The 14,474-nt window shown below is 52.1% G+C and overlaps 1 protein-coding gene across 2 annotated transcripts in view; it reads left to right on the top strand.

Moving 5' to 3' along the window:
• The first annotated feature begins 1,114 nt into the window (after positions 1-1,114).
• The window catches only part of SH3PXD2A (SH3 and PX domains 2A), a 236,149-nt gene continuing 222,789 nt past the window's right edge, over positions 1,115-14,474 (top strand). For both annotated transcript variants that reach the window (XM_055345889.1, XM_055345892.1), the window contains exon 1: positions 1,115-1,361. In XM_055345889.1, coding sequence (XP_055201864.1) covers positions 1,290-1,361 — 72 coding nt within the window. In that variant the 5' untranslated portion in view covers positions 1,115-1,289. The remainder of the gene's footprint in view (positions 1,362-14,474) is intronic.

Genomic DNA, 14,474 nt, shown 5'->3' with positions numbered 1-14,474 from the left:
GGGGGGAGGGGATCTGTGTGTAAATTCAGTTAAATAGTAATTGTGCTCCAAGTCCAGGGATGGACAAGTGGCCGCAAGTCAGTTTCCCAGCCCAGAGGGAGAAGTGGTGAGACATCCAGAGCCCGGGGCCAATGATGCACAGGGGTGTAGGGTGGGGGGCCGACCTGGTGGATGTCCCCACCATTGTGTGGTCCCTTCCCTCCTCGCCGCCGCCTGGCAAGGTTCCCAGGGGAGCCCTGGGCTTCAGGCAGTGCTGTTACGCAGAGCCTTGTCGCCTCGCTGGTAAAGGATGTCCCAGGTTATTTACACGGGGCCAGGTCGATGGACGACTCGGGCAGAGGATCGACCCCATTTCCGGGGAGAATCCACCCTCTGTGACCCACAGGGAGGGCAGGTGGTTCATCCGAAGAGGGTCTGGTTGAAGGATTTACCGCCGGCCCTCTCCCGGTTCCCGTGTCCTCCCCGGGGAGCCTGGGCGGTAAAGCACCGCTTCTCACCACGGGGATCTGGGGATAGGAGTGGGAGGGGGACGCCAAGGCGGGACAGAAAGGCACGAAGCGGCTCCAAGACGGAAAGCCCGGCGGGGGGCGCTGGGTTCCCTTCCCCGCCTCCTGGGTCCGGAGCCACCTCGCGGCGCTCAGGGCTGGGCGGGGGGCGCCGGCGGGCGCGGGTCTCCAGGCCGGGCCGCAGCCCCCTCCCCGCGGCCCCGAGCCCCTCCCCCGGGCCCGAGCCCCTCCCCTCCCCTCCCCTCCCCTCCCCTCCCCTCCCCTCCCCTCCCCTCCCCCGCTCCCCTCCCCTCCCTGCCGGCCCGGCCCCGCCTCCGCCTCCTGCGCCCACAGCCTCCGCCGGCGCCGAGCCCCCCGCAGCCCGAGCGCGGCGAGGGGGCGCCGCCAGCCGCTCCCGGCGCGCTGACAGCAGGCTCCGGGGCCCCCGCCCCGTCCCCGCGCCGGAGGGACACACCCCCGCCCCTCCTCCGCTCCGCCAGTTCCCGCCGGACCCGCGGGGCGGCCAGAGCGGGCGGGCGGAGAGCGGCGGAGAGCGGCGGAGAGCGGCGGCGGCGCGGGAGGGAGGGAGGGAGGGAGGGAAGGGGCGCGCGGCGGGTCCACGGAGCCGCCCACGGAACCGCCCACGGGGCCGCCCACGGGGCCGCCCGCACCCCCGGACCGTCCGCGCCCCGGGGCCGAGCCCGAGGGCGCCGGGGCCCGGGCCGCGGGAGCAGGAGCGGCAGCCCGACCGGGATGAGAAGGTGACGCCGCCGGAGGGCGCCACTCGCTTTGTTGGGGGGGAAGATGCTGGCCTACTGCGTGCAAGATGCCACGGTGGTGGACGTGGAGAAGCGGAGGAACCCCTCCAAGCACTACGTGAGTCCTGCCCGCGCGAGCCCCGCGGGGGGCTGGCCGGAGACCCCGGGGTGCCGCCCCAGTCCGGAGCTGGCTGTGGAGTGTCTCTGCAGGCTGTGATCTCCAGGGAAGCCTTCTCTGCCCTTTCTCCACTCCTACCGCCCCCCGCCCCCCCACCCCCGATTTCTTTTTTTGGCATTGGAATTGGCAAGTGGCTGCCCTTGTCTGTTACAACGGTGAAGTCATCCGTGCGCCTGGGCTTTGATGCATGGTGGGGGGAGCTTTCGCCAAACCCTGGCTGAGAAGCTCCGTGGGGAAAGAGCATCTCCCCGGCCCTCCCTGGGGCTTGGGCCGCCCGGGCTGACGGGACCGTGAGGCTTTGGGGGGCTCGCCGGGGGGGCGGGGAGCCCCGCGCTGTCCTGGGCTCCGGCTCCCTAGGCGGGGCTCTGGGGGCCCAGGGAAGCCGCCGCGCCCCCCGCCCCACCTCCACCCTCGGCCCCTCGGCCCCTCGGCTTTGGCTTCCTTCTTCAAGTCATTGTGTCCGTCGGTGTGAGGAGAATTGTGGCTTTTCCTTTTATCCCTTCTCTGGACGTGACCCTTAACCGGGTTCATTTCCTCTTAAGTGATGCTCCGTCTCCAGACGCGGGGAGGCCAATGTTTGCCGTGGTCTCCAAGGAACGGCTGGCTGCCCCTCCCCCTTCCTGCCCTGCGATTAATGAGAAGGGGCTAAGGTTGACTGAGCCGAGCTCCAGGGACTGGGTGACCCGTCCCCTTTCATCTCAGCCGGTCCTGTCTTCCCATCCTTCGCACCTTGGGAAGAAAACATGCTGTCCTTGACGCTGAGGACGCCTGTCTGAAGCTTTGCCCCTACTTGAGATAGAAGACACAGCCAGGCATCTAAAGCAGGAGGACCGCATCTTACTTGCAAGTTAGGCACTTAAAGGGGGTACTCAGAATGCCCAGAGCATTCATTTTAACTGTTAGAACAGGTTGTAGGGTGCTGCCCTAGACTGCACATTGATCTCTGAGAAATGCCTTTCATTTCCCTGTTGAAAGAGGCCTGGGTTTTGTGCCAATGTCAGCCTCAGGCTATTCTTTCTGTCTTCATCACCAATAGCTCTGAACTTTGGGTGTTTTGTCTTTTTGCAATTTTTGGGGGGAGTGCAATAAATGGGCCAGGGCTCAGATTGGAGAGGAGGTAAACTAAGGAGTCTGGTTCCTGACCAGACAGAGAGGTGAGGTGGGTGCCTGTGGGAGAGTTGTTCCTTTCATGTTATCTGGCTCAGCAAGCATCTTCATTTCAAGAAAACTTGTTTCGGAGGACTTGGGTCACTATGTGGTCACCTCCTCCAGGTGCAGATAGATGTCCATTTGAACCTCCCAGCCCTTAGTATCAAGTTGGCCTCACTAACTGTTTTTCTTACATGTCACAGGCTAAGTTTTAGGGGTTCTCTTTTTGTAGTCCTCAGTGAAGCCTGGCCTACTTTCAACAGATGGCACTCTGCTCTGAGACCCAGGCAGGTGCTTTCTCCCTGCTCTTGATTTCTGGTGAAACATCACATCTTAGCTCTAACCAGTGATGTCCAAGATTACAAGTTAGGGCATACTGGCAACAAGCCAGAAATGTTGCTAAAGCAAGAGAGAACCCACCACAGACAGTAGTGGGAGGGTGGTTAGTGCTAGGGCTCTGAGGTAGAGGGTCTTATTCAAAGCCTTGGTCAAGTACTAACTAGCTTTGTGACTTTGAGCAAGTTATTTAACCTCGTGGGAGGGTTCCTCATTTTTAAAGTGAGGATGATAATAGTACCTATTTCATAGGGTTGTCTGGAGAATTAAATGAGATCATCCATGAAAAGCACTTAGCACAGTTCCTGGCAGAGAACAGGCACGCACTAAATGGTAGCTTATTATTGGTGAGATTCTGACTAAGAAAGCACTTTTGAAAAGCAGCTATTAATGGTCTGGCAAAAAAGGAAGAAAGATTTTGGGTTTTAAGATTGATAATAACTTGTTCTATGTGAAAAATACAAAAGTCCTGTGTAATTCCCTTGAAATGATCATTGCCTCCCTTTTTATGGACAGTGTTTCCCAGGACATCTCTGCTTTCCATGTAAGAATCGACATTATGTTTGGGGCAGGGAGTGATGTCACTGAACAGTTGGGGCCATCCAGAGCTCTAAACTAAGGTTGTAGAAAACAATTAAAGGAGAAAGTGTTATATGTTGTGGAATTGTGGAGCTGGCCGGACTCATGAGGCTCAACCCCTTCATCTTACAGATGGGGAAACTGAGAACCAGAAGCGGGGGAAGTCACTTGCAATCTAGCTCTTCACGGCACCCAGGTTTACCTGGCGTTTTGCCCAGGGTGTGGGTTTTGTTTGTCAAAGTACCTTAAGTCTGGTTGGAGTTGACCAGGAAGACAAATATCTGGTGATCATAAGAGGTTCCTACATATTTGGGGCATTAATGGGGCATAATGCCCTAATAATAGATAGTGTCAGCAGGGCTCATAGGGACAGGAGAAACAGGTTGGGGGAACCTGTGCCTCTGAAGCTTAGGATCTCCTCCTCCTCTCTTTGCCCTTGCACAGTGGATGCCACACACCAGAAGTCAAGCGTTCTGTGTAAGGTACACTCTGGTGTGGGTGGCGGCAGGACGCGCTGCACCCAAATCACAGATGTTCTGGAAGTCCTCTGCACTGGAGAAGCATGCCCCCTTCCCGCCTCTCCTCCACTGATGGTGAATTCTTAGTCTGTGGTTTGGCAAATTGCAGAGCAGAGAGGTTTTATGGGATGTGCACGTTAGCTGAAGCTGGCTGATGAGAGGCCTGGGGCCCAAGCAGGAGGCTGTTCTGCCGGCTCCAGAACACTGGGAATACACTGCAAAGTTTTTTTCTCAGGACATCCAGCAAAGGGTGTGCTTGTCTCCAGGACAAGGGGGAGCTGCTTGGACACCAAGGGTCTTATGACTCTGGTCTGTTTATGGAAGATGGGCAAGTGGCTTCTATTATTTGGATGGTGCTGTCAGCCCTTGCTTCCTTCCTCTCTGCCAAGCCCCTAATTGGGTGGGGTTTGGGGAAAGTGGGCACCTGCTGCTTAGGTCAGGCTCACTGGCATGGAGTTGGGTTCCCCTCTTAGCTTTTATGAGCTGCTCCTGGGGAGACCTTAGGTAAAGTGGCTTTGGCTTCAGGCTGCTTGTCTTTCAAATGGTCCTGATAATGCTGAATGCAACCTGTAGATTCCTTCATTTGGAAGTCTTCTGTAAGATATCAGTGCAAGTTTACCATAATTCTTTGCAGTCACATGTACATGCAGGTGTATGTCAAGTCCTATGGTGGTGGAGAGAAGCTCATTTCTCTAGAACAAGCAAATTATTTGTTTGGATTTGGGAGGCATTGTGCTTTTACAGTGGTTTCCTTTCTTGATTGTTTATTTCAGGCAAGTACCAGTCATGAACGTTCTGATCCTCTACAGGACTCTTTCAGGAATGCAAATAATAGCCAGTGTTAGTAGTTACCATTGGTGGTGCCAAATACTTAACGTGCACGATTTCCTGTGATTCCTACGGTTCATCGAATATACCCTAATGCACCCTAACCTGGGGTAGGTGCTTTGATTCCTTTAGACAGATGGATGAACTTGGAGAGGTTGGAGATTGCCCTGCATCTCCCAGTTAGGACAAGGCAGATCTGGGTAAACTCAGGTTAGCTTGCCTCCCAAGGAGGATATGGACCTAAAATGGAGCCCTTTCTCAACTTGAGTCAGGGTAGGGGAGACCAGGCTCAGGCTCACATGTCAGCGGGAGAGCAGTTCAGGGTGTTATTGAGGACCACCTCACTGTATGGGACATTCGCCTTATGCTACAGGTGTGAGTTTGTGAAGGCAACAGAGGGCGATCACGGTGAATGGAGCAGACCCAGGATGATGGCTGGTCCCCACGGATGTGGGAGGTGATAAATTACGGATCAACACTGTGGAAATAGTACATTCTCCTGAGTGTTTAAATCATCACAGAATTTGGTCTTGGTCCTGAGAGTACATTTTTAGGAATTGGCTCAGACCCATTCATTTCTCTGCCGTTCAGTTTTTCTCTAAGCGCTTTGAGTGTGGATCCAGTGTTACGGTGGGAGGAAGACATATAGCTGCAGAAGAGGCAATTCTCAGGGCCGCTTCCTTTCCTGAACAAGTGCTGTGGGGGCAGATCAGGGTTTGAATCCTGCCTCTGGTGCCTCCTGGCAGTGCCACCCTGGGCCACCCACTCTGAGCCTCAGTTTCCCCCACTCGTAACTTCACAGAGCTTTTGGAAAGTTGATTTGAGATAATTTTGGGTAAAGCATTCTACTTAGTACCTGGCGCCTGTCACTCATGTTCAACGTATATGAGTTTCCATCTGCTGTTCCTTCCATCTGGCAATCACCAGAAAGCTGGAGTATGCTTTGGACTTGGTAGGTGAAGCTGAGAGAAAAGAGAAGGCTGAGGCAAGAAGGAAGGACCAGCTGCTCATAGTGTGATGGGAAATTGGGCAACGTGCCCAGTGGAGAACACCCAACACACAAGAGAAACAGATAAACAAGGAACAGCTGTTCAGACCTGGAGGGCTTCCTGGAGCCCGTCTAGCGATGGCTGCCTAGTAAGCTGAGCAGAAGGGAAGCCATGTGGGTTGAGGTTGAGGAGTAAAGAGATGGTCCTGTAAGGGCAAGATCAACATAGGATCTTAGCCCCAAGGTCAGTGCTGCACGTCGGTTACCACTCCTGCCCGGTCTCTTTCTCTCTTTGTCTCTGTCTCTCCCTCTTACACACGTGCACACACGCAAGAACTGTTTCTTCTCCTTCTCTAAGGAGGCAAGTGATCCAGGGGTGATTCACAGATCTGACACAGCTTCCTGCTCATGGAACAACCAGCCACATCCTGCTGGCTGTTGGAATAAGAGCACGACCAGCCATTTATCATGACCCTTTTGGGAGCTGAGTGGGGGTTTGGGGGGGACAAGTCAGGATCAGAGTCACTGTGTGTGGTGGCAGGCAGAGGAGAGGTAAAGGGAAGGGAAAAATAAACCTATTTGATGTCACGGGAGACTGATTCCAGCTCCAGAAATATAAGTGCCAGCTGCCGCATTTTCCGAAGAGATATTCTGGGGCCAGCGTGAGTTAATGGCCAGCGGAGGCCATGAATTAGAGGAGTGTTAGGACTTAGGGGACTACACAGCAATCCTCTGGAAATTGCCTTCTAATTTCCTCAGCCTGAGTCACTGACCAGCCTAGTGCTTGGCCAGAAAAAGTCTCACAGGCAACTGTGTTCCCTGTTGCCTCTTAATTAAACAAAATCAAGCAAATAATAGAGCTATACATACAGTAGTCACACTTACTCCTCTTGAGTTCTGAGAATCCAGGAAAGGGATAATGGTTTAGGACAGGGATCCAGGGAACAGGAAGGACAAGGGGTGTGTGTGTGTGTGGGAAATGAGGTGGAGCTCTGGCTTTGGAAATAGGTTCTGAGTCAGGGCCAGAGGTGTTCTCTGCCATAGCAATTGCCAAAAATAATGGAAGCGTCCAGTAGGGTGATCAGCATTTCAAGAGGTGATTCCCAGAGCTGCATGTGACTTCTCGCTGGGGCCAGGCTGCTGCTGCCTGTAGTGAAGTCAGTGTCAGGAAAGCAGGTGAATGGAGAGGTCAGGGGCCTGGACATGTGCACAGGGGGGCCATTGGGTGAACCTCTTTCACACCCCTGAGTAACTGCTAGGCAAGGCACCACTTCGGCAATGAGTGCTGAGCAGAGTCCCATGAGGTTGTCAAGATGCACAGTGAGGAGAGAAGGGGAAGAATCAATATGTGAGTACTTACCATATGTCTGGCAGTATAGACGATACCTTTCAAAGGACCTTTTATTTGAGCTTCATAGCCACCATGTGAGGTAGGGAGGTGTGTTTTGTTTTATTTTAAATATTTTATTTATTTATTAGAGAATGCATGCAAGAGAGAGCATAAGCAAGGGGAGCAGCAGGCAGAGGGAGAGGGAGAAGCAGTTTCCCTGCTGAGCAGGGAGCCTAATGTGGGGCTGGGACCATGACCTGGGCCAAAGGCAGATGCCCAACTGATTGAGCCACCTAGGTGCCCCGGTAGGGAGGTGTTTTTATATCCGCTTTGCAGATGTAGAAATTGAGGCTCAGAGTGTTTTTGTGACTCTCAGAGTAATTGAGTGGCAAGGCTGGGATTCTTACCCTGGTCTTGGACATGGAAGTCTGTGAGCCTCTGGCTCTCTTCCCCATCAGAGAGAGAGGGGGATGAAAATAAGCAAGGAGTGCCAGTAGCTCCTCCTGAGAGGGTGACATGTGCACCTGGAAGGCCGTGTTGTGAGGGAGCATCTTGGGCTCTGCTGTCCATCGGCTGGAAGCCTGTCTCCACCACTGGCCACCATGGGGCCCGGCGCAAGCTACTCCTCTCTTGGGAGCTCAGGTTCCTCAAGCAATGTGGGGAAACGAGGACCTAGCTTGTATGGTGGTGGCGATGATTAAGTGAGTTAATAAATGTGAAGAGTTGAAGAGCTAAGAACCTACCTGGTATGTGTGAAGCACAACAGAGGTACTCGCTTTAATAATAATTAAGTCCTAAAGCTTTTCAGGAGGGGAAATGCTCTCTGTGAACTAGAGTTTTCAGGGAAGGCAGGCTCACGATGGGCTTTGAGGAGTAATTAGGATTTGGCTGGGAAGGAGTAGGATTTAGGTGGGAAAAGAGGGGAAGGGCATTCTAAGAAAGGAAAAAGCAAAAAGGTACTGGATGGAGGTGGGCTATGCTAGGAAAATGTGGCCAAAACCCACCTGGAGGAGAAGGATGAGGAGGAAGGCCGGGGCCAGCTTCTGAGAGCCTTGAATGCCAGCGGATGGAATTCAGTTTTGTTGTGTAGACACCTCTACCCAGTAATCCTTGGGAGGGGAGCTGACTGTCCTTGTGGGATCCTTTTGGTGGGCCCCAGGGCTGGGGTGGTTCTGGCAGCCATAGCTGGAACAGAAGTAAGAACTGGAGCAGTTTTTCTAGTTCTGCATTGGGGTTGCTTTTGTTGGCAGGACAGACCCCAGCCCTCTCTGTTTATAGCTCTTCCTTGGAGGGGTCAGGCTGCTTCATAAAAGTTGATTGCACCCCAGATGTCTTGGGTAGGGGCGCGAAGGATGGAGGAGGAGATGAGGGAGCAGCATGGAGTGGGGTGCAGGCTGCTTTGGGCAACACCCGTGGAGGGCTCTGACCCACGGGGCCTGGTGCAGCAGTGGTATGCCGAGTGGGATAATTTCCATCCACATTCCCCAGCATTGCCATGGAAGTACCCCAGTGGCAAGAGAGAGGAAACCCCTAACCTATTTGTTTTTAAATAACTTTTAGCTCCCCGCCCCCTTTAAATAAATTTATTTATTCTTTTTTCAGTTGAACTCTACCCCCAATGTGGGGCTCAAAATCATGACCCCAAGATTTAGAGTCTCTCACTCCACTGACTGAGCTGACTAGATGCCCCAGGAAATCCCTCTCCTCATAGGGCCTGGAGGCTAGTCCTAAATAGCTTGCTGGGAGCCAAGGTTGTCACCCCAAACATTCACACTTATGTTGCCTTCTACTTCAATATTTCTCTGAACTGGTTTTAGTTTTAAATATGGTGCTTCAAACTACCTCTTCATTTAAACCCCTGCCACACCCCTGCCAGATATTCCAGTAAGCCCGATTCTTTGGGGGGAATGTAATAATAAATAGAACAGCTAACATTTCTAAAGCATTTAGAAATGCTTTCTACATGCTAAGAGTTTTACACGGAAGCTCTCAAAACAGTTCCCCAAAGCGTGTCGTTCCTGCTAGTGTCCACATTGTCCTGGTGAGGATGCTGAGGCCCAGAGAGCTTAAATAAATTGCCAAATACCATGCATCTAATAAGCTGCATATGGACAGGGGCCTGCTGACTCCAAAAGCTGCCCTGTCCCACAGCTCCTCACAGCCCTTACTCACATCTTATTCCTGGGAAGACTGGGTCCCAAGGAGATCCCACCTGGGACCTGGCTGACTGGCTTCTCCAGATGTGAGAGCCTCCACATGTCACCTTCCCCTTCTAGATCTCCAGTTGCCCATCTAGAAATTAGGGTGATTGCTTCCTTGCTGGTCCATCTTGCAGAGGGGAGGGTGGGTGTGAAAGCTGTTTGGGGAAACACTGGGCCCAAACAAAGCAGTTGCTCCCCAGATCCCTCAGTTGGGCTTCTTACGCAGATGGGGCTAGGAATGCTTTACAAAGGGGAACTGTTCCTGACCTCCAGGAAATGTTCATGTAAGCTGCCCCAGCCACGCTCCTTCTCCTGAGAAGCCTTGTAGCCAGGGTGGACGAGGTTCACCTTCCGCCCTCATTGAAGACGTCTTCTAGAAAGCCGCCTCTGGAAACTGCACTTTGCTGCTCTCCACACCTGTCATTTTTGTGAATGGAAAGAGACAAATCTATTTCCAGGCACGTATCCTGCTACTGTTACCTGAGGGGAGGAAGTGACATCAGGCGCTGAGTTAGCAAAGGGGAAACAGCTGGGCAGTCTGCCCCTTCTCTTGGCTCTTTCTCCGGCCCTTTGCTGTCATTTCCCTTTGGCTGGTGAGGAAGGCATCCTCCCCAAGCCTGGGTGGAGGGACACGGTGGGGTGGGGTCGGAGTCCCTTCCTCTGTGTGTGTCAGTGCAGCATGAATTATGCAGTGGGGCATCTGAGGCCTTCCAGTCTGTCTCTGGGGTCCCTGGAGCCTGGCAGAGATAGAACACTCAACTTCAGGGAGAGAGGGGTGGTCTCCAGTGGACTTGCAGGGTGTTCCAGGTGGGGTTAGGGATGGCGAGGGTGTGGGCTGGTCTGTACTTCAGCCTATCGCTGGTGGTCCCTGGTGGAGAGCCCTCACTGTTCTATTTTTCTAGGAGTATTTTCACTTAGTCATAAAAGAGACCTTGGCCTGTCATATGTGGGCATCATCATCCCACAGCTACCACACACTGAATTCCTATTTTGGGCCAGGCACCGTTAGACATTTTACTTAGAATCTCTTGTCCCCACACCAGCCCTGAAGGCACGTGTTTCTAGCCCCATATTACTCATATGGAAACTGAGGTGCAGAAAGTTCAGATTGCATTGTTCATCACGCACAAAGCCAGGTGTGTTTGACCCCCTGTCCCCAGACTATGCCTGTTTCACGCTGTCACGCTGCTTGACACGCTTGGTCCTTCTCCAGGGCTGCCCCAGGGGTAGCGGGGGTTCCTGCTGCCCGAACATGCTGTCCTCCTGTGGCAAAGCATTCTTTGTTGAGAAAGCCTGCCTTGCTGCTTTTGCCCACCTAAGGGTTCTAAGCATGAAGGGATTGTCCCTGTTATGTGAAGTGGCTGCTTTGTAAAGTCTTTCATGGTAGGCCCCATTCCGACCCAGCTTTATTCTGTTTCCTGATGGCCCAGGCCCAAAGGGCTATTTTAAGGGACTTGCCTGTGTGGGAGAATTTCTCATTATAACAACAGAGAAGGCGGCCTAGCTGGCCTGGCATGGTGCTGGCAGCAGGACTCTGACAGAGTGAGACTCTTTCCTGAATTCTGTCCCCTGGGCTGGTATCGATTCATTCAGCTCTCAGCACAGTGCCTGGCACCTGGAAGGGACACAGACAGCCATTTGGCAGCAAGGGCAGGGGTTCCAGAGCTGACTGCCCTGGGATTTCTGCTGCCTGAAGGCCCAGTGGATTGGCAAACAGATCCTTTTGTCCGAGTTAAGGTCTCTAATAGAACAATGTCTGAACTTTGGTTCAAGCCAGGATTAATCATTTACTTTGGTTATCACTCATCGGCAGCCTGAGAAGGGCAGCCTTCTTTCCCCATGATTTCTGGACGTCACAGCTCCCTGGCAGGGGAAGTGGGGAAGTTGAGTCAGAGAGAGTATGAGGGGAGCCCTTTCTGGGTACAGGCACTGGGCTAGGGCTTTTCACCCACTGTGTCCTTTAATCTGTGCAAACTGAGTGCTCTCCCTGTTTTGGTGACAAGGACAGCAAGGCTCAGAGAGGTGCTACATCTTGCCCTCTCTCACACAGCAGTGAATGGCAAGAGCTGGGGTTTGAGTCCAGATCTCTGCAGCAACAGAGGTTCCTCATGGCCCACTGTGATCCCTGGAGATTGACAGATTCCCCCAGTGGTTGTGTGTCTAGTTGGGAGTTCTCTTTTTATTCCTGGCTCAGCTGGAAGCAACCGTAACATGTCAAAACTAGCCACACTTGATCTTCCAATGCCCTCTCTGTGCTTATACTTTGCCCTCTGCCATATGCACCCATGGGCAGCCATGATTTTTGGCTCTGCTGGCATATGGAATGCTGAGACCTTGGCCCTGAGGCTTAAGAAAGGGAGTGGACCCAGGCGAGTATGCCTTCCCTTGGAAGGCTGAGGACCTGTGGCTTCATACATGGCTTAGCCTCCTGAGGACTTGGAGGATGGGGGTTTCTAGGGAGCACCTCACATGGGTCCCCAGATGGAACTTAAAGGGTAAGGATAAAATCCCTCTGACCTCCCCACCAAGCCTCTCCATCAACACATGATAGGGTTGGGATAAGATAACAAACCTCTTGCTGCTGAGATTGAACCCCTGGCAAGATCTGGCTTCTATTTTGGGATTCAATTTTTTATTCCCCTTGAACTCTTGTCCAGAGCCACTTTTGAAGGCCTGGCCCCTCAGATGCTCTAGCTGATGGGGGTCTACATCCTGTCCTTGGAGAAGATGGCTTTGTGGCCACAGTGCTGTGGTTGGGAGTAGAAGGGAGTTTAATTCTGGGCATTTGCTGCCTGCTGCTTTCTTAGGCTATCCTAGGCCCTGGTAGCTCAGAGAGGGGGCCTCAGGAGCCAGCAACTGGAATTCAAGAGCAAGAGGCTGGGGGCAGGGCAGCGATGGCCTCGGCTACATGGGCTTTGGCTCAGAAGCCTCTTACTAGCTTTTCTTACTTTGTCAAGTTTCTTCCCCTCTGTGGGCCTCAATTTTCTGATCTGTAAAATGGAATAATACTAACTAGCCTTTACTCAGTTTCTACCACCTTCCAGAAGCTTCTCTGATGTCTACTCTTACAATATTTCCTGTGAATTTTTATGATGTTTATCATTTTTGCCACTCGTGTAACACCAAGAATGGCCTTGGTTGGCCAGCTTTTGGCAGGCCCCTGTCTAGCTGCCTGGTTGATGGAAAAGCCTCTCGAGGGATGGACCTCAATGTAATACTCAGTAATTCAGTCAACATTTCAATGTTGACTGTGTCCCAGCCACTGACTGGGAACACAGTGGAGCAGATAAAAATCCCTGTCCTTTTGGAGCTTACATTCTGATGGGGGAAGGGAAACAATAAAAAACCTATTTTAGGTAAACAGCTGTGTTAGCTGGGGGATAAATGTTGTACAGAAAACTAAGCAGGGTGAGGGGACAGGAGATGGTAGTGGTGGGAGTTGTACTATTTCTTTTTTCTTTTTTTAAAATTGTATTTATTTATTTGACACAGAGAGAGCACAAGCAGAGGGAGGGGCAGAGGGAGAAACAGACTCCCAGCTGAACAGGGAACGCAGTTCGGCACTTGATCCCAGGACTCTGGGATCTTGACCTGAGCCGAAGGCAGATGCCCATCCTACTGAGCCGAAGGCAGACGCCCAACGTACTGAGCCACCCAGGCTATTTCATTGAGGGAGGCCAGTATATCTGTACAATGACTTTTGAGTAAGGTCTGAGGTAGTGAGGGAATAGGGCATGCAGATATTCGGGGGAAAGCTATTGAGGGAGACACAACAGCCAGTGCTAAGGCCCTAAGGTGGAAATCTACCTGGCTTCTCCAGAGAAAAGGCTGGCATGATCCAGTAGAAACAGTGAGGGGGAGAGCATGGGCAGTGAAGAGGCCCAATTGGGCCTGTCTTCCTCCTGGCAATGAGGACAGTGCTTGCTCAGGACTTGCTGAAGACTAAAACTGGCCAAAGAATTGCAGAGAGGTTGCTCTCTGGAGACTGTATGTGGGGTTCGACTTTGAACCCCTAAGAGGGACTCTCTGGGGAAACTCAGCAGCGTCATGGACTTAGGAACTCCAGGACCCCCAAAATAGTGCACCTGTTAGGGCTTTTCACTCACTGAATGTGAGTTTGTACCTACTGGGTACAAGGCACTGTGCTGAAAGCAGCTCCTCCAGCTCCCCAGCCAGAGGATGGGGGAGCTTCTGTGAAGGCAGCAGGCACCATATCCTTTCATCTTTAACACCTCCTCCCTGTGCTGGCAGAAGGTCTGGATCACAGTAGGTCCTTGATCAATGGGATAAATACATGGACAAAGGCTTCATTCTGTTGAAGTCCCTTTCCTCCTACCCTACTTCTATATTTTTTAAAAAAGAACCATAGCTTTTAACTTAAAACTATAGAAATTGCTTGTTTGAAATTAAATAAATATATATTCCTATTGATATAATATTGTAAATGGTGTTAAAATTCTCAAGCAAGTCCAGCAAAACTTTTCTCACTCATGGAGTAGATGGAATTATAGCCCAAAGACCCAGATGTCTTCGGTTCACCTATATATGGGCTAGCCTAGAACCTAAACTCTGTGTATACTATCCAGGAAAACTATCTTCTAGAGCTCACAGATCATAGGCTAAATGGGGATGATGATGATGATGATGATGACAATGATGATGGCAGCATTTATGTGCCTGCCATTTTTCTTTTTAAGATTTTATTTATTTTATTTTGGGAGGATATATGAGCCCAGAGAAGGAACAGAGGGAGAGGGAGAGAGAGAATCTCAAGCAGACTTCAGGCTGAGCCTGGAGCCTGATGCAGGGCTCCATTTCACGACCCTAAGATCATGATTTGGGCTGAAACCAGGAGTTGAATGCTTAACCGACTGAGCCACCTAGGCACCTCATGTGCCAGCCATTCTTGTAGACACTTTACTTATTTAATCCTTACAACAACCCGAGGAGGAAAGCACTACTATGTTTCTTATATTATTGATAAGAAAACGGAGGCCAAAGATTGTAGGCTAAGGAAGAGGCAGAGCAGGGCTCCAGAGTCCTTCGGGAAACCTCTTCCTTCCTGGCCTTTTGGGGAATCCTGCAAGCCAGCCTTGCCAGAGCTCAAGTTGGCTATCTGTAGAA

Source organism: Nyctereutes procyonoides, unplaced genomic scaffold (genome assembly GCF_905146905.1).
Source record: "Nyctereutes procyonoides isolate TBG_1078 unplaced genomic scaffold, NYPRO_anot_genome, whole genome shotgun sequence".
Taxonomy (NCBI): Eukaryota; Metazoa; Chordata; class Mammalia; order Carnivora; family Canidae; genus Nyctereutes; species Nyctereutes procyonoides.
The sequence above is the reverse complement of the archived record's forward strand: the minus strand, read 5'-3'. Positions and strand labels throughout refer to the sequence as shown.